We start from the raw sequence: 27,053 nt of genomic DNA on the forward strand, positions 1-27,053 counted from the left end.
GAATAAGGAATCCCACATGCATCAAATGGCCGGATACAGGTAATACATATCTTAATACCAACACAAATACAGATATCACATAATCACCACCGGCCAATGGTGAACTGTAATTACAAGCTTAAATGAACCATGTTCCTGAAAGCTGGGGGGACTACCTCACCAACTAGGGGGGGGGGGGCACAGCAGCTCCACACGTTCTGCGGTCCTGCAAGACAGCTTCCTCAGGAGTGGTGCCCGTCTTTAGTATATATAGTTCTGTCAGCTTTAGACATCACTCTGGCAATCAATGAATCTGGTGTCACAATATTACCGGCATTGGCACAAGCCTTCCATGTAAATGTAATCTAGTGGGAAATTATTTTCAATTGCTAATGTCAAATACTACAAACAAAAAAAGGAACTTTACTGCAGACACAATGTAATTGTTTTATTGCATGTAATATAGATTGTGTTTTGTTGTACAACTTTCTCTAAAAAAAAATGTAAAGGAAGCTATTCAGTGGAAATCAAAGAGTTAAGCAGCACATCAGATTGGTCTAGTGGATAAGAAAAGAATCATATGACGGAGAACATCCAATTGGGAAAATGAAGCAGTTGAACCACTTCTAGTGGTGCTTGCTGCTGCCTAAACAGATCCAAGAAGACACCAACAAGGCAGCATGCTAAAGCTGGAAGTGTGAGAGAAGCTTTAGAGGCAAAATAGGAGAAATTAGACATGGATGAGTCAAGCATCCTGAGGCGGAGAGGACTGCAAGTAAGCCTTTGTATATTCTTCAATGCTGTCTGGTTGTCAGGCGAAAGTTGATCTATAGTGCTACTGTTTAATGACTAGCTTGTTTGGTTCATTCTCTTATGTCTTTTTATAAAGGGTGAATGTCTTATTATAGAACAAGCCATGATTGTGTTCACATTAGCTTTATGCTATTTATGTCCAGTTGTTATTGATATTTTTTAACGCACAAACAGAACTATTAAAAAATACCAGAACCTGACAAACACCTCGGATCTGTTTGAAAATGGACTTGTCAAAGCTTTTGTGTCTATGTTATGACCTGAAGCCATGGCATTAGTGTGAACAGAACCTAGTGTACATGTTTATAAGGGAATGTTCTATAATGCATATATATGGGAATCTCAACAATATATATATATAATTTTTTTTTTTTATAATTGTTTATTTAAGAGATTTTAATTTTTTTCAATCAACCGATATACAGAAAGCAATACTAACTCCATACAATGAAATTAGTAAAAACAAGAAAGAAAATACTCTGGCTCATATAGGGTAGGAAAGTAGACAACTTGCCACCATATCAGTAGGCACAAGTAAGAGTACTTTTTAGAAGACATTTATGTATATTTAGATTGTTTGCATTCAATATTAGAGGCAGAATATGTTTACACTATCTAAAAAATGTTCGAACATGATATGGTTATCTAGTGATATATCCAACAATGTCTGAGTATCAGTCTTCTGTACATGCTTAATGACTGTGATCAAAAGATACATTAACTAGGTTGTAGTAGAGATGAAATAAAATTGAGTTTATAACACCGTCGATTAGATTTGAGGCATTACGTGCCAGCATGTAAACTGGATACATCATGCTCTGTTAAGAAACATTCAGCCTTTGCTGATTTAATTGAAAGGGATCAGTTGCTATTAATACATTTTGGCATATCATACAATATAACCCCCAATGCCCAATACATTAAGCCTCTGCTGATTAAAATGAAAGAGTTTATTTTTTATTAACAAATATTGGTACGTCATACAGTATAACCCCAATGCCTTACATTCAGCGATAGACCATGTTCACACAGCAGAATTTCTGGAGCAGAATCCAGCAGAAAAATTCAAATTGCGTTGCAGAATCAATGGGATTCTGCTGCACCATGCACACGGCAGAATTTTGGAGGGGTATACAACTGCTGCAGAAATCCCAATTCTGGCCGCTACCAAAAGAATTGGCATGTCAATTCTTTTGGCGGTATCTGCTCGGAAATGAATTGCCGTCTATGAAGATGGCACATTTCTGATCGGTCCTAGTGCCAGCATATTCTGCATGTTATAGCCATGCTTTGCCATGTTTGTAACTCATCATATTTTAAGAGCCATAACTATTTAATTTTTCCACATACAAAGCCTCATAAGGTTGTTTTTTGTTGGAGCAATTGTTTTGTTTTTCTTATAAAGATACCCTTCTTTTTACTGCAAAATGGAAAAAAAAGTTAGATGTGGGCTGAAATAAAAAAATTTAAAAAAAGGTATTTAGTTTTTATGCTGTTCACTTTTCTACGGAGCTGTATGATGGTTAATTGTTGGCACTGTGATCTGTAGTTTTTATTGGTTCCATTTTGGTGTCTTATTTTAATAGTTCAGATGTTTCCTCATGCGGTGATACCAAATATGTTTGTTTATTTTCTGTAGTTTAGACGTTTTTATTTGAAAATGGGAAAAGGGTGTTGATAAAAATGTTCTCATTGGAATGCAGAGCGAGCGACTGCGGAGCGGGCTCCCAGCTGCAGCCGAGTAGCTCTATGTGCAACTGTTTGTCATGACAAACAAGTTATTTAAAAACCACATCAGTCCATTTGCAGTTAAGCTGGATTTTTTTATTTAATTTTTTTTTTTTAATAAAAGCTGCACACGTAGAGCAAAAGGGGACTTGGTCCACCTTTGTCATATACAGCGGGTGAAATAAGTATTGAACAAGTCAGTATTTTTTTTACTTAATTTATTTAAAAAGGTGCAATTGACATAAAATTTTCACCAGATGTAACAACTAAAGTAATGCATACATACAAAGAAACCAAACCAAACATACAAAGAAACCAAAACAAATCAGCTCAGAAGTTACCCCTTGAGGACCTTGCCAATTTTCATTGTTGCACTTGCACTGGTTTTCCCTCCTCGCCCTTTAACCCCTTAAGGACACCACCTGTTTTTATCTTAATGACTGGGCCCAAGTTTTTTTAATCTGGCAAGTGTTTTTTTAAGTGGTAATACCTCTGACATGCTTTTACTCAGCGACACGATTCTGAGATTGTTTTTTCGTGAAATATTTTACTTTATATTAGTGGTAAATCTTTGTTGATTCATGCAGCATTTTTTGTGAAAAAATTATTGTGAAAAAATTCTTTTTTATGGCATTCACTGTATGGTAGAAATGATGTTATTCTTATTCTGTGGGTTGGTATGATTATTGTGATACCCAATTTATACAGCTTTTTTTTATATTCTTTTTTCCTTTTCTCAACAGAAATTTTTTCCCCTTTTTTGTGTTGTCATGACAGCCATAACTTTTATTTTTCGTCCAACGTCAATGTGTGTGGGCTTATTTTTTGCAGGACAAGCTATACTTTTTATTGGTACCATTTTTGAGATTCATGCTACCTTTTGATCTTTCTTATTCCCTGTTTTGGATCAAAATGTGCTGTTTCTGCATTTTTTGCATTATCATTTTACTGTACAAGTTATTACGGATGTGGCAATACCTATTATGTAGAGGTTTGGGTGTTTTTTATTTTTCGGGTGATAATATAGAGTTTTATTGGGAAAGGGGCATTTGTTCTTTCTTTTTTTACACTTTATCAATTTATTTAAATACCTTTTATTATTTTACTTTTCAGTTTTTACAGGTTATATTATGTTGCAGTACACCTGTACTGCAGCACAGTATAACAGTCAGTACTACACTGAATAACAGCCTGTGCGATCCAGCCTATCGCTGGACATCACAGACTGCCGTAATAGGCAGACAGGAGGCCATCAGCTGGCCTCTTGCTGCCTTGGCAACCAACTAGATCCTGCAATCACATTGCGGGAACACCGTTGGTGGACAGGGGGAACCCCCTCCCCTGTCAACCCCATAGATTCCATTATCAGGACTGACCATGGCATCTCTGGGGTTAATGCTGCGAAGATAAGCGCAATTCCAGTCTCGGTAGACCAGTTGGGTCCCATCGGCAATCTCCTGCAGCGCATCACGCTGTGAAGGAGATCGTTAGGATGTATGCATACATCCAGTTGCGCTAACTAGCCAGCAACTTGGACATATGCATATGTCCTATGGCGGGATGGGGTTAAAAGCCATAACTCTTATTCTTTCATCTACCCATATGAGGGTTTGTTTTTTGCAGGTCCAGTTGCACTTTGTAATGTTTTCATTAATTTTTAAATAGCATATGCTCCAAAATTGAAATTAACTACTTGTGAGGTAAAATGAAATTTTTTTTTGGGGGGGGGAGGGGGGGTCCTTTTTATGCCATTCACCATGTGGTCAAACTAACATGTAATCTTATATTTTGCATCATATTTTACTAATTACAAAGATTTCTAAACTTTTTGAATTTTTTTATTGCCATTTTCTGACCCCTCTAACTTTTTCATTTTTTTGTATACTTGGCTGTATGAGGGCTCACTTTTTTATTTTTATTTTTTTTTTTTGCCCGTGTGGCCATCGTGGATCAGACCTTTTCACTTCATTTTTCCTGGGCTATGATGTGATAAAAAATGCATTTCTGGGGTTTGTTTGTTTTTTTTGCTTATGGCATTCCCTGTATGGCATAAATAATGTTATATTTTAATAGTTTGGACAATTACACATGCGGCAATAAGTAATATGTTCATTTTTATTATGTTAACTTATTTTTCATATAGAATATGGGAAATGGGGGTAATTTAAACTTTTAGTAAGGAAGTGGTTTATGTATGTGTGTTAAACCTTTTACACTTTATTGGTCTCCTTAGGTGACTTTTAGGAGGATTCATTAGATTCCTCATACAAAGCAATGCATTTCAATAGAACTGCATTGATCTGTGTACTCTGTGCTTGACTGATCGAGCCTGCTCCAGACAGGCACTATCAACAGCAGAGCCAAAAACAGCAGTGAAAGAGAGGTATGCCCTCCAGCTACCTTAAAGGGGTATCCCAGGCTAAAACATCTTAGGGGATAAGGGGATAAGATGTCTGATCATGGAGGGCCCACTGCTAGGACCCAACCCCCCCCCCCCCCCGGCAATCCCCCTGCAGCACCCGCATTCGCGGGGCTGTGTCTCCAGTCTCCGAAACCTCCGAGTTTTCGGTACTGGGGACGTGATGTCACACAACGCCCCCTCCATTAATGTCTATGGGAGGGGGCGTGATGGCCGTCATGGCCCCTCCCATAGACATGAATGGAGGGGACGTGGTATGACGTCATGTCCCGGAAACCCCGCATAGAATGCGGGTGCTGCAGGGAGATTGCAGGGGGTCCCAGCAGCAGGCCCCCCGCGATCAGACATCATATACCCTATCCTTTGGATAGGGGATAAGATGTTTTTGCCCGGAATACCCCTTCAACAGTGGTTCGAGCTGCGGGGTATGAAGGGGTTGATCCACCCCTCTAGACCAACAGGGACTGTTTCAGCTTTGACAAGTGATCTAAAGGGTTAATAGCCAGCTGCTCTCAGCTATTGAAATCAGCTGAGGGCCATCCGGTATGGCTTGCGCCATACATCCTTAACAACACCATAACATGTATAAACGTCATGGGTGATTAAGGGGCTAAGTTATGTGTAATAATGTGAAATGACACAGGAAAGAAGTATTGTACATGCTTACTGATTTTTATTTAATACTTTGTACAAAAGCCTTTGTTGATAATGACTTTAATGCTTTAAAAAGCCATAGATATGGAGAAGCTAGTAGCATGCATTGCTCTGGTGTGATTTTGGCCCATTCTTCCACAAAGATAGCATTAAAATCTTGAAGGTTCTGTGAGCCTGTTCTATGAATTATAATCTTCAGTCCTTTCCATAGATTTTAAATGGGATTTAAGTCAGGTGATTTAGCTGGGCCATTCTAGCAGCTTTATTTTCTTTCTTTGGCTGTGTGGTTCAATGTCTCGTTGAAATGTCCACCATTGTTTCATGTTCATCATCCTGGTAGATGGCAGCAGATTTTGGCAAGAATGTCTCAGTAAATTTGCCCATTCATCCTTACTTTAATTATGTGAAAATTTAAATTTTGTTAAAAAGCAGCCACGCGCCATGATGTTCCCACCTCCAAACTTCACTGTTGGTATGGTGTTTTTAGGGTGCAGTGCATGTGTAGTGCCATTATTCCTTCAAATATGGTGTGTATTATGGCATCCAAACAATTCAATGTTGCTCCTATCTGACCACACACTGGGGGGCATTCATCATTGTAGGTGAATCATTTTCTACACCTTTTTTGTGTGCTGGTAATGTGTAGGTGCAACAAATTTATTAAAATGGTCGCAGAGCTAAAGCTAAACTAAGTCTGGGCTGGTGTATTTTTGAGACTTTTTGGTGGGTTTTGCGTGAAAATTTGCAACTTTTTTTTTTTTTTTTTTAAGTCTCAGGTGTAAGGGATTAGGTAACGTGGATGACGTCTCCTGGGAAGACAGGCACAGTTTAGCAGGCATACTGTAGAAATTGCAGTCCAAACAGCAGGGAATTTGTTTAACTGACCTCAGCCAGTTTTATTGTCAGGTTGAGGTACAGAACATAAAAAATAAAAACAAAATCCTAAGCCTGTCCAGCTCTAACTAAACAACAGGAAACCTCACTAACCAAGTGCCGGCCTAATACTGGGCACCAAACAATATAGCAAAGTCCATACCACTTGTAGTGCTCTCACAGGCTCCATGCAGATAATCTGTTCCCAGGCTGAGAGAGAGACGTGTCTGCATTCTAAGCCTTATGTCAGGCCAGCACACCTGAGGAGTGATTACCTGACAGCCCAAAACCCGGACTGTCCGGATGGAGTGGGGGCCCACCCTTCTCTCCCCACTCCAGCAACACAGGCCCTAAAAAAACACACAGGTTTTATACAAACCTGAATTGCAGAGACGACTGCATAGACCTCTGCTGAACATTTCCCTGGTTGTTTTAAATTACAGAAGTGAGGAACCTCGGGCACACATAGACCCCGTCCACTACTTCTCCAGACACTCTGTCACACAGGTGATAAATTAATTATCACTGCAAAAGACTAACCTGGTCTGTGCACACTTTAAAAAAAAAAAAAAAAAATGGTGTAAACCAAAAAGTCTCAAAAGATAGTCAGAGATGCTGCACTGCACCAACTTTGAGACAAATATACACACAAAAACAGCTCTAAAGACAATGATAAATATCTCGATATATTCTCCCAGTATTTAAAGGGGTACTTATCCCCCAGACATGTTATCCCCCTATCCCAAGGATAAGGGATAACATGTCTGATCGTGGGTGGGTCCGGCCTCTGGGATCCCCACGATCTCTGGCATTAATGAACACGGAAGCCAGGGTCTTCTGTGTTCGTGATGTCATGTCACGCCTTTTCAATTTATGTCTATGGAAGAGGGCATGACAGATACACAGCCGTCACGCCCCCTCCCATAGACATAGCGTGATGTCACGAACATGGGAGCCCCATGGTGTGACATCACGAACACGCAAACCAATCAGACATGTTATCCCCTATACTTTGAATAGGGGATAACATGTCTAGGGGCAAAGTACCCATTTAAGTGTCTTTTCTTGCGAGGAGCACCTGGTCTAGCAAATGTATGGTGAAATTGTTGTCTTTCCACTTCCGTATTATGGCCCTAACAGTGCTCACTGGAGCATTCAGAAGCTTAGGAATGCACCTATAACCAACACCATTGTTATGTTTTGCAACAATTAGGTTGGGAAGGTTTTGAGACAGCTCTTTGCTTTTACCCATCATAAAATGTGTCTTGTGTGACACCTTGGCAATGAGACATTTTTAGAGGCCATCAGTTGGGACTGAACCAGCTGATATTAATTTACACTGACTGTTGAATTGCTTTTCAATTACTGATAGATTTCAGCTGTTGTTTTGGCTTTCCATGCCTTTTTGCTCCTCCCTTCTTTCATGTGTTGAATACTTTTTCCCTGAGTCATTTCACATTATAACACATAATTTAATTTCGGATCTTATTTATTTTGGTTACTTTGTATGTGTGGAATACTACTTGAAATACAACTTTCACCTGCTGTACGTGCAAACTGGCAAGAGTGGTAATTGAGTTAGTGAGTGTATTGAGAAATACAACTTAACAATACAACAGAATATTGTATAACATGCGCACGGCAGGGATGTAGAGATCCAGATGTGGCATGGATGTAGAGAAAATTGGGGAAAATAATCAGAATTGTCACTAGGCAATTATTAAAACAAATTAGGCAAAATAATCAGATCAGCCTTCAGAACAGTCAAATTGCCACAGATACTGTGATCAATATTGATCACGGCATCTTAGGGGTTAATGGCAGACATCAGTGCTATCGCTGATGTCCGCCATTACCGGCAGGTCCCAATCTGCAGCTATTGTGCTCGCTTCATGTACAGGACGTAGATGTACCTTCTGGTGCGTTAAGTACCAATGTGCTAGGACGTACATTTACGTTCCATTGTAGTTAATGGGTTAATGCAGCCGGTATGCACAGGCTGAACTCTTTCTCTGCACTCTGGTACTTGAATGGCGCCATCAGTCACTGGACCGCAGAGGAAGAGAAAACAGAGGAAGTAGAAAGAAGACAAGAGCCAAAGGAAAGTATGGCAATCGGGGGCAGGGACCGTGGGTGGGGATTTGTCGATATCTACTACCTACCCTGTATGTGTGCCAGGTAACATACCAGTATATAGCAAAAAAAAGCGGAGGTGGCGCCGGGTGCGGTGTAGGTCTCTAGCCGGTGTAGGTAGGTGCCCTGGTGGGGGGTAGCGTATCCCTTGCCGGTGATGGTAGCTTGGTATGCAGGCCTGAAGCGTGAGGATGGAGTTATAGCAACTACCTGCAATTGATAAATGGAGCTGTGACTCCTGAAACGCGTCTTGCTATGTTTATTTATTTTCTTTGATTTTCTTTATGCTGTAATAAATTATTTACTTTACACCTATACCCACGACTTTGGGTTACTTCCTTGGAAGCGCCACTGCAGCTTTTTTCTACATTTCTGCAGGTAACATACCAGGGCCTGGTACTAGACTTCCAGCAACATGGTTTAAATATAAATACTTTAAAGGAGTCAGACTCCTACTTTAGGTTTAGCAAGTGTGCTGCTCAAAATACTGCCCCCAATTTTAAGAATTTTTTTTTCATCCCAGAAGCTTGTATCACTGATATTCTGCTCAGATATTCAGATCAAATAAAGTTCTGACTCCTAAGTTGGAACATTACTTATTACATGCCCTGATCAGATGTTAGAGTTGCAGAGCAACTTTTTAAAAGCAGAGCTCCACCTCTCTAGAGTCACTATGAAGAATAGACCAGGAAATTGCATAAAGGACAATTCCTCTAATAAACACTGCTCAAAAACATAAAAGGAACACTAAGATAACACATATTAAATCTGAATGAATGAACTATTTGTATGTAAATACTTTCGTCTTTACATAGTTGAATGTGCTGACAACAAAATCACACAAAATTATCAATGGAAATCAAATTTATTAACCCATGGAGGTCTGGATATGGAGTCACACTCAAAATCTAAATGAAAAACCACACTACAGGTGGATCCAACTTTAATGTAATGTCCTTAAAACAAGTCAAAATGAGGCTCAGTAGTTTGTGTGGCCTCCATGTGCCCGTATGACCTCCCTGCAATGCATGGGCATACTCCTGGATAGTCTGTAGTGCAACGTGGCGTTGGTGGATGAAGCGAGACATGATGTCCCAGTGGCACTCAATCGGATTCAGGTCTGGGGAATGGGCAGGCCAGTCCATAGCATCAATGCCTTCCTCTTGCAGGAACTGCTGACACACTGCAGCCACATGAGGTCTAGCATTGTCTTGCATTAGAAGGAACCAAGGGCCAACAGCACCAGCATATGGTCTCACAAGGGGTCTGAGGATCTCATCTCGGTACCTAATGGCAGTCAGGCTACTTCTGGCAAGCACATGGAGGGCCCCCCAAAGAAACCGGTCATGCTAGAGGATGTTGCAGGCAGCAGAACATTCTCCACAGCATCCCCAGACTCTGTCACGTCTGTCACATGTGCTCAGTGTGAAACTGCTTTCATCTGTGAAGAGCACAGGGCGCCAGTGGCGAATTTGCCAATCTTGATGTTCTCTGGCAAATGCCAAACGTCCTGTACGGTGTTGGGCTGTAAGCACAACCCCCACCTGTGGACATCGGGCCCTCATACCACTCTCATGGAGTCTGTTTGAGACCGTTTGATTGGACACATTCACATTTGTGGCCTGCTGGAGGTCATTTTGAAGGGCCCTGGCAGTGCTCCTCCTGCTCCTCCTTGCACAAAGGCGGAAGTAGTGGTCCTGCTGCTGGGTTGTTGCCCTCCATTGGCCTCCTCCACATCTCCTGATGTTCTGGCCTGTCTCCTGGTGGCGCCTCCATGCTCTGGACACTACGCTGACAGACACAGCAAACCTTCTTGCCACAGCTCGCATTGATGGGCCATCCTGGATGAGCTGCACTACCTGAGCCACTTGTGTGGGTTGTAGACTCCGTCTCATGCTACCACTAGAGTGAAAACACTGCCAGCATTCGAAAGTGATCAAAACATCAGCAAAGACGCATAGGAACTGAGAAGTGGTCTGTGGTCACCACCTGCAGAACCACTCCTTTATTGGGGGTGTCTTGCTAATTGCTTATAATTTCCACCTGTTGTCAGTTCCTTTTGCACAACAGCATGTGAAATTGATTGTCAATCAGTGTTGCTTCCTGATTGGACAGTGTGATTTCACAGACGTGTGATTGACTTGGAGTTACATTGTGTTGTTTAAGTGTTCCCTTTAGTTTTTTTTTTTGAGCAGTGTAGAATTGCTGGAAACCCTTCAGCCTGTATTCTGCTGTTGCGTATGCAGGTAGCATGAAAAGATTTGCTGCTCACTGTCAAGATAATTTTATATATTTATATTACATGGAATAGCTTTTTATGCACTTTTCAAGTATGATCATAGTTTAAGGGTTAGTCAAAAATCTTCGACAATGATCACCAACCTGTGGCTCTTCAGATGGTTCCAAAAACTCCCATCATGTCCTGATGGCCGAAGGCTGGGGTTTTGCATACATGAGGCAAAAATCTGGGGGTTTACCTACAGGGGCGACTAATCTCTTGGGGGGGGGGGGCTACCTACTCAGGGCACCTATGTGATGGGGGAAACTACCTAAATAGACCAGTCTACCTACTGGAGCAATCTAATTAGGTAATAGGAGGACCCTACTGACTCTTTCATTACCCTCTCATCCCCACATTCTACTACGTGGGACAAGAGGGGCATGATTACTAGTTCGGGCACTATAAGTCTTGGAAAAGTGCGGAGCCTAAAATGTTTTTACTGGCACGTTTTGCAGAGACAAGTTGTAGCTGGAAGAAATCATTATGACGTTCTGGGTTGGATGGTAAACAAAACGGAAAGTAAATGTCTCCAATCAGAAAAGACATCACCTATAAGTATCCTGATGTAACTCGGTGTTATCACTTATATGGTCTGCCTTAGTAAAATTAGTTCCACAAACAACAAGCCCTCATATGGGTTTGTAGATGGAAAATTTAAAGAGTTATGGATTTTAAAAGGAGGAAAAAATGAAATTTCCCTTGCATATGTATTTTATCTCTTTTATCATGTATGTCATGTGTATATAATTATTTATGAAAATTAGCAACAGCCTGCCTACTATATGGGCACCTATGATAGTGGGGGCACAGAGTTGTAGGCCTATAATAAACTGTACTATATGGGGGCATAAAGTTTGGAGACAGGGCTTACGGACAAAGAGTCACCCAGGGGCCCATAACTATATAACACATGTATTGTATATATTTACATACAATATATGGGGGCACATAGCCCAGGATATATATATATATATATATATATATATATATATATATATATATATATATATAAAACATAACCCTGTCCCATATGGCAGCTGTCACGATGCCGGCTGGCAGGTAGTGGATCCTCTGTGTCAGAGAGGGATTAGCGAGGACCGCGCTAGTGGACCGGTTCTAAGTCACTACTGGTTTTCACCAGAGCCCGCCGCAAAGCGGGATGGTCTTGCTGCGGCGGTAGTGACCAGGTCGTATCCACTAGCAACGGCTCACCTCTCTGACTGCTGATGACAGGCGCGGTACAAGGGAGTAGACAGAAGCAAGGTCGGACGTAGCAGAAGGTCGGGGGCAGGCGGCAAGGTTCGTAGTCAGGGTGGATAGCAGAAGTACTGGTACACAGGCTTTAGACACACAAAACGCTTTCACTAGGCACAAGGGCAACAAGATCCGGCAAGGGAGTGCAAGGGAGGAGACTAGATATAGCCAGGGAACAGGTGGGAGCCAATTAAGCTAATTGGGCCAGGCACCAATCATTGGTGCACTGGCCCTTTAAGTCTCAGGGAGCTGGCGCGCGCGCGCGCCCTAGAGAGCGGAGCCGCGCGCGCCAGCACACGACAGCAGGGGACGGGAACGGGTAAGTGACCTGGGATGCGATTCGCGAGCGGGCGCGTCCCGCTGTGCGAATCGCATCCCCGACGGCCATGACAGGGCAGCGCTCCCGGTCGGCGGGACCGACCGGGGCGCTGCGGAGAGAAAGACGCCGTACGCGCTCCGGGGAGGAGCGGGGACCCGGAGCGCTAGGCGTAACAGTACCCCCCCCCTTAGGTCTCCCCTTCTCTTTGTCCGGTAACTGCCTCCCCTGGGATGAGGACACCGGGAAAGGATGGAGGGATTCCTCAACGGCAGGCAGAACAGCAGGAGTAGGAATGGGGAGGAAGGGCAGAGGGCGAGGCCTGGCACGGGGCAGTGTGACACCAGGACGAGGGCCATGAGGGGACACAGAGGCTTGCCTGATGGGACTGGGAGGGGGGGAGAGGCATTTCCTGTGGCAGGCAGAGTCCTTAATGACCTTAGGGGGACCGGATACAGGAGGAACCACAGGGTCACGGCAGGGAGTACTGGGAGCCGGTTTAAGGCAGTCCTTGGAACAAGAGGGACCCCAACTCTTGATCTCCCCAGTGGACCAGTCCAGGGTTGGGGAATGGTGTTGAAGCCAGGGTAGTCCAAGGAGAATTTCGGAAGTGCAATTGGGAAGGACCAAAAATACAATTTTCTCGTGATGAGGTCCGATGCACATTAGGAGGGGCTCCGTGCGGTAACGCACGGTGCAATCCAACCTGGCTCCGTTGACCGCGGAAATATGGAGTGGCTTGACAAGACGGGTCACCGGAATGCGGAACTTATTCACCAAGGACTCCCGAACAAAATTCCCAGAGGCACCAGAGTCCAGGCAGGCCACGGCTGAGAGGGAAGAGCTGGCTGAAGTAGAAATCCGGACAGGCACCGTGAGACGTGGAGAAGCCGACTTAGCATCAAGAGACGCCACACCCACGAGAGCTGGGTGCGAGCGTGCGTTACCCAGACGTGGAGGACGGACAGGGCAATCCACCAAAAAGTGTTCGGTACTGGCACAGTACAGACAAAGATTCTCTTCCTTACGGCGATTCCTCTCTTCCAGGGTCAGGCGAGACCGATCCACTTGCATGGCTTCCTCGGCGGGAGGCCTAGGCGCAGATTGCAATGGAGACTGTGGGAGAGGTGTCCAGAGATCGAAGTCTTTTTCCTGGCGGAGCTCTTGATGCCTCTCAGAAAAACGCATGTCAATGCGAGTGGCTAGATGAATGAGTTCATGCAGGTTAGCGGGAGTTTCTCGTGCGGCCAGAACATCTTTAATGTTGCTGGATAGGCCTTTTTTAAAGGTCGCGCAGAGGGCCTCATTATTCCAGGATAGTTCAGAAGCAAGGGTACGGAATTGTATGGCGTACTCGCCAACGGAAGAATTACCCTGGACGAGGTTCAGCAGGGCAGTCTCAGCAGAAGAGGCTCGGGCAGGTTCCTCGAAGACACTTCGAATTTCCGAGAAGAAGGAGTGTACAGAGGCGGTGACGGGGTCATTGCGGTCCCAGAGCGGTGTGGCCCATGACAGGGCTTTTCCAGAGAGAAGGCTGACTACGAAAGCCACCTTAGACCTTTCAGTGGGAAACTGGTCCGACATCATCTCCAAGTGCAGGGAACATTGCGAAAGAAAGCCACGGCAAAACTTAGAGTCCCCATTAAATTTGTCCGGCAAGGACAGGCGGAGGCTAGGAGTGGCCACTCGCTGCGGAGGAGGTGCAGGAGCTGGCGGAGGAGATGATTGCTGATGAAGTTGCGACTGAAGTTGGTGCACAATGGTGGACACTTCCGACAGCTGGTGGGTTAGATGGGCGATCTGTCGGGCTTGCTGGGCGACCACCGTGGTGATATCAGAGGCAACTGGCAGGGGAACCTCAGCGGGATCCATGGCCGGATCTACTGTCACGATGCCGGCTGGCAGGTAGTGGATCCTCTGTGTCAGAGAGGGATTAGCGAGGACAGCACTAGTGGACCGGTTCTAAGTCACTACTGGTTTTCACCAGAGCCCGCCGCAAAGCGGGATGGTCTTGCTGCGGCGGTAGTGACCAGGTCGTATCCACTAGCAACGGCTCACCTCTCTGACTGCTGATGACAGGCGCGGTACAAGGGAGTAGACAGAAGCAAGGTCGGACGTAGCAGAAGGTCGGGGGCAGGCGGCAAGGTTCGTAGTCAGGGTGGATAGCAGAAGTACTGGTACACAGGCTTTAGACACACAAAACGCTTTCACTAGGCACAAGGGCAACAAGATCCGGCAAGGGAGTGCAAGGGAGGAGACTAGATATAGCCAGGGAACAGGTGGGAGCCAATTAAGCTAATTGGGCCAGGCACCAATCATTGGTGCACTGGCCCTTTAAGTCTCAGGGAGCTGGCGCGCGCGCGCCCTAGAGAGCGGAGCCGCGCGCGCCAGCACACGACAGCAGGGGACGGGAACGGGTAAGTGACCTGGGATGCGATTCGCGAGCGGGCGCGTCCCGCTGTGCGAATCGCATCCCCGACGGCCATGACAGGGCAGCGCTCCCGGTCAGCGGGACCGACCGGGGCGCTGCGGAGAGAAAGACGCCGTACGCGCTCCGGGGAGGAGCGGGGACCCGGAGCGCTAGGCGTAACAGCAGCCTAGCGGCAGGCAAGCTGTTTCTGCTGCCTGGCCCTCCGTTAGACCCTTGTTTAGATTAAAACAACTATTTATTGGTATGCATTAAAAGGAATCTCATAACAAAAAATGTGGTTAAACACTCGTGACACCTCAAAACCAATACCTCAACATCTAGTTTGTTTAATAATGAAGTCAGGAGAGTGGAACCTCATAAATATCTAAGTGTCGCAATACACTGCATTACAACTGGGACTCTCTATATCACCACTGTATTTAAACTGTGACAGTATAAAACATCACTTATCACAGAACATTCTCTTTGGTGACAATGGTAAAAGAGACAAATAGTTTTCTCCAATCTAATGCTAGAGATAAACTGTCTCCAACGCAAATCAACTGTCACCAATACTAAGAATGTATATATCAAGATATCCACCCACCAGTAAAAACCAGATTAGATTACCAAAAACTAACACCTTATGTGAATAGTGAATCGAAACAATGTAACAGTTTTATGCCCTCTTGTTACGACGCGTTTCCCCCCATGATGTCAGGGTTTCTCAAGGGTAATCTGTCCAATAGATAAGGACCGATGCCAGAGGGTAAAGCTGGTGTCTAAACAGCAAAAACCTGTATATAAAAATAACATATCACTCAAAATGATCCAGCCAGTTAGGATTAGTTCCAGGACACTGATATCATATAAGGAAATATTTATCCACGTGGCCACGGCATTGTAGATATGCGTGATTGCACCTAGTGTTGCTCGCGAATATTCGCAATTCGAATATTATTCGCGAATATCGCATATTCGCGAATTCGCGAATTTCGCGAATATAGCGCTATATATTCGTAATTACGAATATTCGTTTTTTTTTTTTTTTTTTTTTTTTTTTTCTTCACAGTACACATCACAGTGATCATCCCTCTCTGCTTCCAGCTTGTGTGGTGTAAAGAAGGCTGTAATACTACTGTGTGAGACTGGCGTGCGAAAATTCGCATATGCGAAAATTAACATATGCTAATTTTCGCATATGCGAATTTCCACATATGTTAATTTTCGCATGCGCGTATTTTCGCATACGCGAAAATAAAACGAGGATATAACGAATATGCGAATATTCGCGAATATATGACGAATATTCGTCCATATATTCGCGAATATTCGCGAATTCGAATATGGCCTATGCCGCTCAACACTAATTGCACCTTGTGCACTTCAGTGCCCGTCAGCACTTCTGCACTCGTGCATCACAAGTACCATAATTCTGCACTCTTATTTACAAGACCTCATGGCAAATGCCGCTATCCACATCTGGTGAAATCATCGTGGATGGAAGTGGTGAAAGTAGCAATAACCAGTAGCAGAAACTAAATAGTAAACTTTAGTGTCTTTATTTGCCTTTAAACGGGACACTGCGTTTTGAGAAGACCTGCTCCCTTCTTCCTCATGTGCCTCCAGGTCCTGAGGAAAAGGGGAGCAGGTCCCCTCAAAATGCGTAATGCATTTTAAAGGCAAATAGAGCCACTATTGTTTATTATTTTGTGTCCGCTACTGGGTTATTGCTACTTTCACCACTTCCATCCAGCATCCAGTGAGCACCAACCAGGTGTCATCTTCTTCTCCAACACCATGGGAGCTACCACTGTTGTTACCACCCATGCTTCTGGGCACGGATGGACATGGGAACCATAGCGCCCCACTCTAAAGGTGATTATCAGTGTTGTGTTCGTAGCACAACACCCACAGGTGAGCAGTTCACTAGTTTTTCAACCAATTATCAATGTCGGGGAAAAAAAGGCAAAGGGTGTGACGGCATTTGTCCCATTTGTTTTTTCTCTACATACTTAAGCTAGCTTTGGCACCCTACAAGTGAGAGGATCTAAAACCTAGCTGCATCTGTTGGCAAATGTCCTGCAGGATGCCATTCAGAATCTGTACAGCTCCATGCTCAAATGTATCTTATCTTGACTAGAGGCACTCCAGGGTACCAGAATTAGGTTTCAATTGTACAATTTTCCCAATAAATTGACCCTTTCTCTCTAATAATCACTTACATATATCATCATTACATCCACATATAAAGTTTCACTAGTTACCAGGAAACTCCTGCTTAGTGCGTTATTTTATTTCTATGAATTAGTTTATACAATACAGTGCAAAAGTTTTAAACCAGGTGTGGAAAAAATGCAGCAAAGTAAGAATGCTTTTGAAAATAGGTGTGTTAACATTTTATTTCTCAATAGACAGTAGAAAAGGTTAATAACACTAACCCTCTGTGTAGAATAAAACAGAATTCTTTATTATAAGTATCCAAAAAGTAGAAAAAGTGCAGGATGATACAAACAGCAGATGCCCACGACCACGCCCCCTCAATGCAAGTCTATGGGAGTGGGCGTGACAGCCATCACGCCCCCTCCAATAGACTTGCATTAAGGGGGTGTGATGTCACAAGGGGGCGGAGTCGTGATGTCATGATACTCCGGTCCTGTGGTCGTGAGGCTTCAGACACGGAGCAATCATCGCTTTGAGCAGCTGAGACAGGTGGATGACAGATTGCGGGGGTCTCCAGTGGCGGGACCCCCGCAATCAGACATCTTATTCCCTATCCTTTGGATAGGGGATAGGATGTCTTAGGGCCGGAGTACCCCTTTAAGGCCAAAATGGGCTGTGTCTTTAAAGGGGTACTGTCACGGCCCGCTCCGTGTCCTGGTATCCTGCACGGGGCCGTCTGCGCCTCTCCCCTCGCTCCTGTGTGCCCGTGCCCCGGCATTCTTCTCCCCGCCACTTACCTTCTTCCTCCGTCTCTCCAGCTGGGCAGCATCCTCGTCCCGCTCGCACGGGAGCCGCGTCCGTGGGCTTCTCTCGGCGCGTCTCCCGTGCTTCCTCCTGCAGTGCTGGTGCGCGCGCGTCTCTCCCCCAGGGCGCGCGCGCGCCACTCTGTGAGATTTAAAGAGACAGTACCCTTTCTATTTGTCACTTGTTGGTCCCACCTTATTTAAGCACCTCACTTCCCTTGTTCCCTGCCGGATCTTTGTGCTATTGCCCTAGAGAAAGCGTACCACTACTTTGACTACCTGTGCTACCTGACCTTTAAGCTACGTCCCCCACTTCGTCCCTTGCCGCCTGCCCTTGACCTTCTGTTACGTTCCTGACCACGCACCCAGTCTCCAGCCTCTGACCTTAGCCCTACCTTCAGCCCGACAGCTTGCCCGCTCCCAACCTCCCAGTTACCCCTCTCTGTGCCAAGTACCACCTCGGCCGCCCGCGTGGTCGAGTCGTACCAGCGGAAGCGACCTGGACGTCGCCTGCCGCAGCAAGTCCATCCTGCTTCGCGGCGGGCTCTGGTGAAGACCAGCGGCGTCTTAGATTCCGCTCCCTGGTGCGGCTCTCTACATCTGCCACGCGGTGCTCAGCGGATCCACCTCCAGTCTTCTCCGGTGAGTGTTACAGCAAGATCCGGCCATGGATCCCGCCAAGGTGCCTCTTCCCAGCATCGCGGATCTCTCTACTGTGGTGGCTCAGCAGTCCCAGCAGTTGGCACAGCAGGCTCAACAACTGAACCAATTATCCGCCATGATGGAGCAGCTCCTCACCATGCAGCAGCAGCAGCTTCAGCAGCCGCAGCCACGGCAACCCGTTCCCGAGCCTGCTCCTGGACCTGAGCCTCCAGCTTCTGCTCTCGGTCCCAAGTTGCGACTCTCCCTGCCCAACAAGTTTGAGGGTGACTCCAAGGCGTGCAGGGGTTTTGTGTCCCAATGCTCCATGCATATAGAATTAATGGCAGATCAGTTCCGTTCGGAACGGGCCAAGGTGGCCTTCGTCCTCAGTCTTCTTTCTGGAAGAGCCTTGGCCTGGGCCACCCCTCTTTGGGACAAAGGCGACCCTATTACAGCGGACCTGCAAACCTTTCTTACCGAGTTCCGGAGCGCCTTCGAAGAACCTGCCCGAGCCTCTTCCGCCGAGTCTGCCCTCTTGAACCTTTGTCAGGGAGATTCGTCAGTCGGTGATTACGCCATCCAGTTTCGCACCCTAGCGTCTGAACTGGACTGGAATGAACCGGCACTGTGTGCCACCTTCAAGAAGGGCCTGTCTAGTAGGGTCAAGGATGCCCTGGCCACTCGTGACCCCCCCTCTTCTCTTCAGGATTTAATCCATTTGGCTACCCGCATCGATGTCCGTTTTGCGGAGAGGCAAGGGGAACTCCGCCAGGAGCGTCAGCAGCCAAGACCACGTCGCTTCCCTAGGCTGGCTCCGGTATTACAACACCCACCGGAGGCCCCCTCATCTTCTGTTGTTGACGAGCCCATGCAAGTGGACCGGGCCCGTCTTACCCCTCAGGAAAGAACCCGTCGCAGGGAGGAGAATCTTTGCCTTTACTGTGCCAGCCCAGAACACTTCTTGAATCGTTGCCCTCTCCGTCCTCCTCGCCAGGGAAACGCTCACACCTAGGAGACGTAGGAGAGGCGACCCTAGGTGAGAGGAACTCCTCTCCCCGCTTGAATATCCCAGTTCAGATCACTTCTTCGGGTAATACCTTTTCTGTTTCCGCTCTTGTGGACTCTGGTTCTGCCGGCAATTTTCTTTCCGCTCACCTAGTTTCTAAGTACCGCCTTCCTGTCTCTCGGCTCACTAAACCCTTGTACATATCTTCCATCAGTGGGGAGTGCCTTAATACCGCAGTGCTTGAGGTGACTGCTCCACTCGAGATGCAGATTGGGGTCTTTCATAAGGAAAGGATCGTCTTCTACGTTCTACCTCACTGCACTTCTGATGCTCTCCTGGGTCTTCCTTGGTTGCAGCTTCATGCCCCACTCTTGGACTGGCGCTCCGGAGAGGTTACTCGTTGGGGTCCGGATTGCCACAACCGTTGCCTGAAATCGGTTCAACCTAGATTCCCTCCTCCCACTTCTGTCTTACCTGGCCTTCCTGTCCACTATCGTGAATTTGCCGACGTTTTTTCTGAGCAGCAAGCGGAGTGTCTACCTCCTCACCGTCCCTATGACTGCCCTATCGACCTCCTGCCAGGCACCTCTCCTCCTCGGGGTAGGATTTATCCACTGTCCGCGCCCGAGACCAAGGCCATGTCGGATTATATCCGGGAGAACTTACAGAGGGGATTCATCCGAAAATCTTCCTCCCCTGCGGGAGCCGGCTTCTTCTTTGTGGAAAAGAAGGACGGTTCGCTACGCCCCTGTATTGATTATCGAGGGTTGAATAAGATCACTATTAAGAATCGGTATCCTCTTCCACTAATTTCCGAGCTCTTTGATCGCTTACGCGGAGCTAAGATCTTCTCGAAGTTGGATCTTCGAGGTGCCTATAACTTGATTAGGATCAGAAAGGGGGACGAATGGAAGACTGCATTCAATACCCGAGATGGACACTATGAATATCTTGTTATGCCTTTCGGCCTGTGTAACGCACCAGCAGTTTTTCAGGAATTCGTCAACGACATTTTCCGGGATCTCCTGTACTCCTGTGTTGTCGTCTATCTCGACGACATTCTCATCTTCTCCCCCAGTTTAGAGGTTCACCGGACCCAAGTACGCCAAGTTCTTTGTCGCCTGAGAAGCAACCATCTTTATGCCAAACTCGAAAAGTGCCTCTTTGAGAAGACCAGCCTCCCATTTCTTGGTTATGTCATCTCTAGCCAAGGGCTTCGCATGGACCCAAATAAATTGTCCGCTGTTCTGAACTGGCCTCAGCCTTCTGGATTAAAAGCTATTCAGCGCTTTTTGGGCTTTGCCAACTATTATCGGCAGTTCATCTCACATTACTCTACGCTAGTAGCACCCCTTGTGGCTTTGACTAAAAAGGGAGCGGACCCCAAGTCTTGGCCTCCCCCTGCCGTGGAAGCCTTCTCCCAACTCAAGTCTGCCTTTGCTTCTGCTCCGGTCTTGACACGCCCCGACCCAGACAAATCTTTTTCCCTGGAGGTGGACGCCTCCTCCGTGGGAGCTGGAGCAGTCTTAATGCAGCAATCCACCAAGGGCAAAATGTCCACCTGCGCTTTCTTTTCTAAGACCTTTTCTCCAGCAGAAAGAAATTATACCATCGGGGACAAGGAGCTCTTGGCTATTAAATTAGCTCTGGAGGAGTGGCGTCATTGGTTGGAGGGGACAGTCCTCCCTATTGCCATTTATACTGATCACAAGAATCTCCTTTACCTGCAAACCGCGCAACGGCTGAACCCCCGACAGGCCAGGTGGTCTCTGTTCTTCTCTCGTTTTAACTTCCAGATCCACTTCCGTCCAGCCCATAAGAATATCAGAGCTGATGCTCTCTCCAGGGCCTCTGATGTTACGGGACTAGACTCGCAGCCTCAGCACATCATTCCTCCTGACCGCCTCATTCCTTCAGCACCGGCTTCCCTTCTTCAGGTACCTCCTGGGAAGACCTTTGTACCTCCTCACCTGAGAACCAAGATCTTGAACTGGGGCCACTCCTCCTTCCTAGCAGGACATTCGGGGATCCAGAACTCCATCTCCCTCATTTCCCGTCACTACTGGTGGCCCAGCCTACCCCGCGATGTCTCCGATTTTGTTCGTGCTTGTGTCATCTGTGCCCGGAATAAAACTTCTCGCCAGAGACCGGCTGGCTTACTGCAACCACTTCCCATTCCGGAATCTCCTTGGGACCATATTGCCATGGATTTTATCACGGACTTGCCACCGTCCTCCAATTGCACTGTAATCTGGGTTGTAGTGGACAGATTCTCTAAAATGGCCCACTTTATCCCGCTCCCCAGTCTACCATCCGCAACCCAACTAGCAAGTTTGTTTTTCCGTCACATCTTCCGGCTCCATGGTCTCCCTCTCCATATTGTGTCTGACAGGGGGGTGCAATTTGTCTCAAAGTTCTGGCGTGCTCTGTGTAATCGCCTCAAAGTCAAGCTGGATTTCTCCTCTGCGTACCACCCTCAAACCAATGGTCAAGCAGAAAGAGTGAACCAGACCCTTGGTACCTATCTTCGTCACTTCGTCTCTGCACGACAAGATGATTGGTCCTCTCTTCTACCCTGGGCCAAATTTTCTTATAATCACCATGACTCTGGTTCTTCTGGCAACTCCCCGTTCTTCATTGTCTATGGACACCATCCCCGCCCTCCTCTCCCACTGCCCATCTCCTCCGAGGTCCCTGCGGCTGATTCCCTGGTTCGAGATTTCCAGGCCATTTGGAAAGACACCCAACGTTCATTAACCCATGCTTCCTCCCGTATGAAACTCCAGGCTGACAAGAAGAGAAGACCTCCACCAATTTTCCATCCCGGTGACAAGGTGTGGCTTTCCGCCAAGCATGTTCGCCTTAAACAGCCCAGTTATAAACTAGGACCCCGTTTTCTAGGCCCATTCAAGGTTCTTCGTCAAATTAACCCGGTGGCCTACAAGCTGCTCCTGCCTCGTTCCCTTCGCATCCCTAACACCTTCCATGTCTCCCTCCTCAAACCATTGGTCTTGAATCGATTTTCCACCAAGTCTTGTATTCCATCTCCAATCTCTGGTGCCTCCGACATTTTTGAAGTGCAACAAATTCTTGCCTCCAAACTCTCCAGAGGTAGACGGTTCTTTTTGGTTGACTGGAAGGGATTTGGTCCTGAGGAGAGGTCGTGGGAACCCGAGGAGAATATCCTGGACAAGAACTTAATCCAGAAGTTCCTGCAACTCAAAAGGAAGAGGGGGCCAAAGGGGGGGGGGTACTGTCACGGCCCGCTCCGTGTCCCGGTATCCTGCACGGGGCCGTCTGCGCCTCTCCCCTCGCTCCTGTGTGCCCGTGCCCCGGCATTCTTCTCCCCGCCACTTACCTTCTTCCTCCGTCTCTCCAGCTGGGCAGCATCCTCGTCCCGCTCGCACGGGAGCCGCGTCCGTGGGCTTCTCTCGGCGCGTCTCCCGTGCTTCCTCCTGCAGTGCTGGTGCGCGCGCGTCTCTCCCCCAGGGCGCGCGCGCGCCACTCTGTGAGATTTAAAGAGACAGTACCCTTTCTATTTGTCACTTGTTGGTCCCACCTTATTTAAGCACCTCACTTCCCTTGTTCCCTGCCGGATCTTTGTGCTATTGCCCTAGAGAAAGCGTACCACTACTTTGACTACCTGTGCTACCTGACCTTTAAGCTACGTCCCCCACTTCGTCCCTTGCCGCCTGCCCTTGACCTTCTGTTACGTTCCTGACCACGCACCCAGTCTCCAGCCTCTGACCTTAGCCCTACCTTCAGCCCGACAGCTTGCCCGCTCCCAACCTCCCAGTTACCCCTCTCTGTGCCAAGTACCACCTCGGCCGTCCGCGTGGTCGAGTCGTACCAGCGGAAGCGACCTGGACGTCGCCTGCCGCAGCAAGTCCATCCTGCTTCGCGGCGGGCTCTGGTGAAGACCAGCGGCGTCTTAGATTCTGCTCCCTGGTGCGGCTCTCTACATCTGCCACGCGGTGCTCAGCGGATCCACCTCCAGTCTTCTCCGGTGAGTGTTACAGGTACTCTGCCCCTAGACATCTTATCCCCTATCCAAAGGATAGGGGATAAGATGTCTGATCTTGGGGTTCTCGCCGCGATCTCCCTGCTTTACTTGGCATTCGTTTAGAGCATCGGGTGCAGCGGCGGAGGATCGTGATGTCACGACCATGCCCCACTCGTGATGTCACAGCCAAGCCCCCTCGATACAAGTCTATGGGAGGGGCCGTGATGCCATCACGCCCCCTTCCGTAGACTTTCATTGAGGGAGCATGACGCTGTGACGTGGCCATGACATCACGAGCCTCCACATCGCCAGTCATCCAGCACGGGGAAAAGTTTGCTCCATGCACCAGATGTGTGGGGTCCAGCAGGCTATAGCACAGAGAAGTACTTTATGCCTATCCATGCCTGTTACCATATTAACTCTTTCTAGGCCCACAGATTTTAACACACCAGGGTTGGTATGACGCACGTCCCTGATGTGTTGAATAAGTCTCGGGGCTCCAATAACGGTGCACACTGATTGGAAATGTTCAAGGACCCTGACATTTAGGTTAGGTTCACACTACAATTTCTGCCGGAGATTTAGCTGGCGGCACTAAGACCGCATTGTCGTCCCCATAGACGGCAATGCATTTCTGGGTGAATCTTTTGGGAGATCTACTCAGAAATGCAATGACATCTATGGGGACGGCAATGCAGTCCACGCGGTCCTAGTGCCGCTGACTTGATCTCCGGCAGAAATTCTGTCCAGAAATTCCACAGTGTTAACCAGCCTTAGAGGTCTAATCGTCTTTCCTCTGTAATATTGCACACAAGGACAGAACAAAGCACAAACAATAAGAGTAGTTCTGCAATTTATGAAGTGATTCATTTGGTAATTTTCACCTGACAAAAAAACATTTTTACCTTTAAAGCAATAGACACACCAATTGCAGGTGCCACATTTCAAGCTACCCTTTAGTATGCAAGATTTTAGCCATCTATTAGAAGAGTATGTACTACAGAATTTACTACGTAAAAGGCAACCTTTCAAATTTTTGCTGCGGCGAAAAGCTATGTGTGGTTTGTTACATGCCATATGAGCGAGATCGGTATCTGTTTCAATTAGGTACCAGTATTTGGATATAGCTAGTTTTATAGAATTAGCAAGAGGAGAGATAATTTTAAAGAAAAAGCAAAAAGGATATAAAGATTTTTTGGAGGGTTTTTTTCCCTTGAAAAGGGCAGAATGATTTTGGGATTGTCCTTTTTTTAACCCCTTAAGGACCAGGCCAATTTTCACTGTAGGACCAGAGCGTTTTTTGCACATCTGACCACTTTCACTTTAAGAATTAATATCTCTAAAACGCTTTTACCAAATATTCTGATTCTGAGATTGTTTTTTCGTGACATATTCTACTTTATTTTAGTGGTAAATTGTCGTCGTTACTTGCATCCTTTTTTGGTGAAAAATCCCCAAATTTCATGAAAATTTAGAAAATTTAGCATTTTTCTAACTTTGAAGCTCTCTACTTGTAAGGAAAATGGATATTCCAAATTCATTTTATTTTTATTCACAAATACAATATGTTCACTTTATGTTGGCATCATAAAATTGACATATTTTTACTTTTTGAAAAAATTAGAGGGCTTCAAAGTAGAGCAGCAATTTTCTAAAAATTCATGAAAATTGCAAAATCTGAAGGGACAGATGTTACAGAACTACAACTCCCAGCATGCCTGGGCAGTCTAGGCATGCTGAGAGTTGTAGTTTGGCAACATCTGGAGGGCTACAGTTTGGGCACCACTGTAACAGTGTCTGAATTGACATGCGATTTTCTGCAATCGCCGACATGAGGGGGGTCTCAGACCCCCCTGGGCATTTGCACGGAATGCCTGCTGAATGATTTCAGCAGTCATCCCGGTCAGATCCTCGCACGGGGGGGACCGGAACTGCCCATGACGTAACTGTACATCCTTGGTCCTTAAGACCCAGGGTGTCAGGACGTAACTTTACGTCATGGGTCCTGTAGGGGTTAATGCTTCATTCAGGAGGTTATCAGGATACCCTCTAATAAACAAGCAATGTCACGGGGGCATTATATGTGAGGGGCACAGGCCATGGGGCATTATATGTGAGGGGCACAGGACAGGGGGCATAATAAGTCAGGGGCACATGACAGGGGGGCATTATATGTGAGGGGCACAGGACAGGGGGTATTATAAGGGATGGGCACATGACTTTGGGTATTATAAGTAAGCAGCAAATGTCAGGTGGGCATTATTTGTGCATTATATGGGCACATTATATGGGCCCCTGTCATGTGCCCCCACATATAATGTCCCCTGACATGTGCCCCTCACATATAATGCCCCCCTGACATGTGACCCTGACTTATAATGCCCCATGGCCTGTGCCCCTGACATATAATGCCCCCCTGACATGTGCCCCTCACATATAATGCCCCCTGACATGTGACCCTGACTTATTATGCCCCCTTTCCTGTGCCTCTCACATATAATGCCCCATGGCCTGTGCCCCTCACATATAATGCCCCCGTGACATGTGCCCCTCACATATAATGCCCCCTGAGGGGTCAGGACAGGGGGCATTATATGTGAGGGGCACATGTCAGGGGGGCATTATATGTGAGGGGTACAGGACATGGGGTATTATATATGAGGGGCACATGACAGTGGGGGTCCTGTCATGTGCCCCACATATAATGCCCCCCTGACATGTGACCCTAACTTATAATGCCCCCTGTCCTGTGCCCCTCACATATAATGCCCCCCTGACATGTGCCCCTCACATATAATGCCCCCTGAGGGAGCAGGACAGGGGGCATTATATGTGAGGGGCACATGTCAGGGGGGCATTATATGTGAGGGGTACAGGACAGGGGGTATTATATATGAGGGGCACATGACAGTGGGGGGGTCCTGTCATGTGCCCCCACATATAATGCCCCCCTGACATGTGACCCTGACTCATAATGCCCCCCTGACATGTGACCCTGACTTATAATGCCCCCCTGTCATGTGCCCCTCACATATAATACCCCATGGCCTGTGCCCCTCACATATAATGCCCCCCTGACATGTGCCCCTCACATATAATGCCCCCCTGACATGTGCCCCTCACATATAATGCCCCCTGACATGTGACCCTGACTTATAATGCCCCCTGTCCTGTGCCCCTCACATATAATGCCCCCTTAGGGGGCAGGACAGGGGGCATTATATGTGAGGGGCACATGTCAGGGGGGCATTATATGTGAGGGGTACAGTACATGGGGTATTATATATGAGGGGCACATGACAGTGGGGGTCCTGTCATGCGCCCCCACATATAATGCCCCCCTGACATGTGACCCTGACTTATAATGCCCCCTGTCCTGTGCCCCTCACATATAATGCCCCATGGCCTGTGCCCCTCACATATAATGCCCCCCTGACATGTGCCCCTCACATATAATGCCCCCTGAGGGAGCAGGACAGGGGGCATTATATGTGAGGGGTACATGTCAGGGGGGCATTATATGTGAGGGGTACAGGACAGGGGGTATTATATATGAGGGGCACATGACAGTGGGGG

The 27,053-nt window shown here is 46.8% G+C and overlaps 1 protein-coding gene across 8 annotated transcripts in view; it reads left to right on the top strand.

Annotated features, from left to right (window-relative positions):
• Positions 1 to 646: 646 nt before the first annotated feature.
• The window catches only part of MAST3 (microtubule associated serine/threonine kinase 3), a 349,606-nt gene continuing 323,199 nt past the window's right edge, over positions 647 to 27,053 (top strand). For 5 of the 8 annotated variants that reach the window (XR_008892095.1, XM_056569940.1, XM_056569959.1 and 2 more), the window contains exon 1: positions 658 to 754. Coding sequence is in view for 7 of the 8 variants with exons in the window: in XM_056569940.1 (XP_056425915.1) it covers positions 716 to 754 (39 nt within the window). In the remaining variant the exon portion in view is untranslated. Of the gene's footprint in view, positions 755 to 27,053 lie in introns of all 8 variants that reach the window. The other 3 variants (XM_056570004.1, XM_056570015.1, XM_056569949.1) reach the window with 2 other exon arrangements.

The sequence above is a fragment of the Hyla sarda genome, chromosome 1 (genome assembly GCF_029499605.1).
Source record: "Hyla sarda isolate aHylSar1 chromosome 1, aHylSar1.hap1, whole genome shotgun sequence".
Taxonomy (NCBI): Eukaryota; Metazoa; Chordata; class Amphibia; order Anura; family Hylidae; genus Hyla; species Hyla sarda.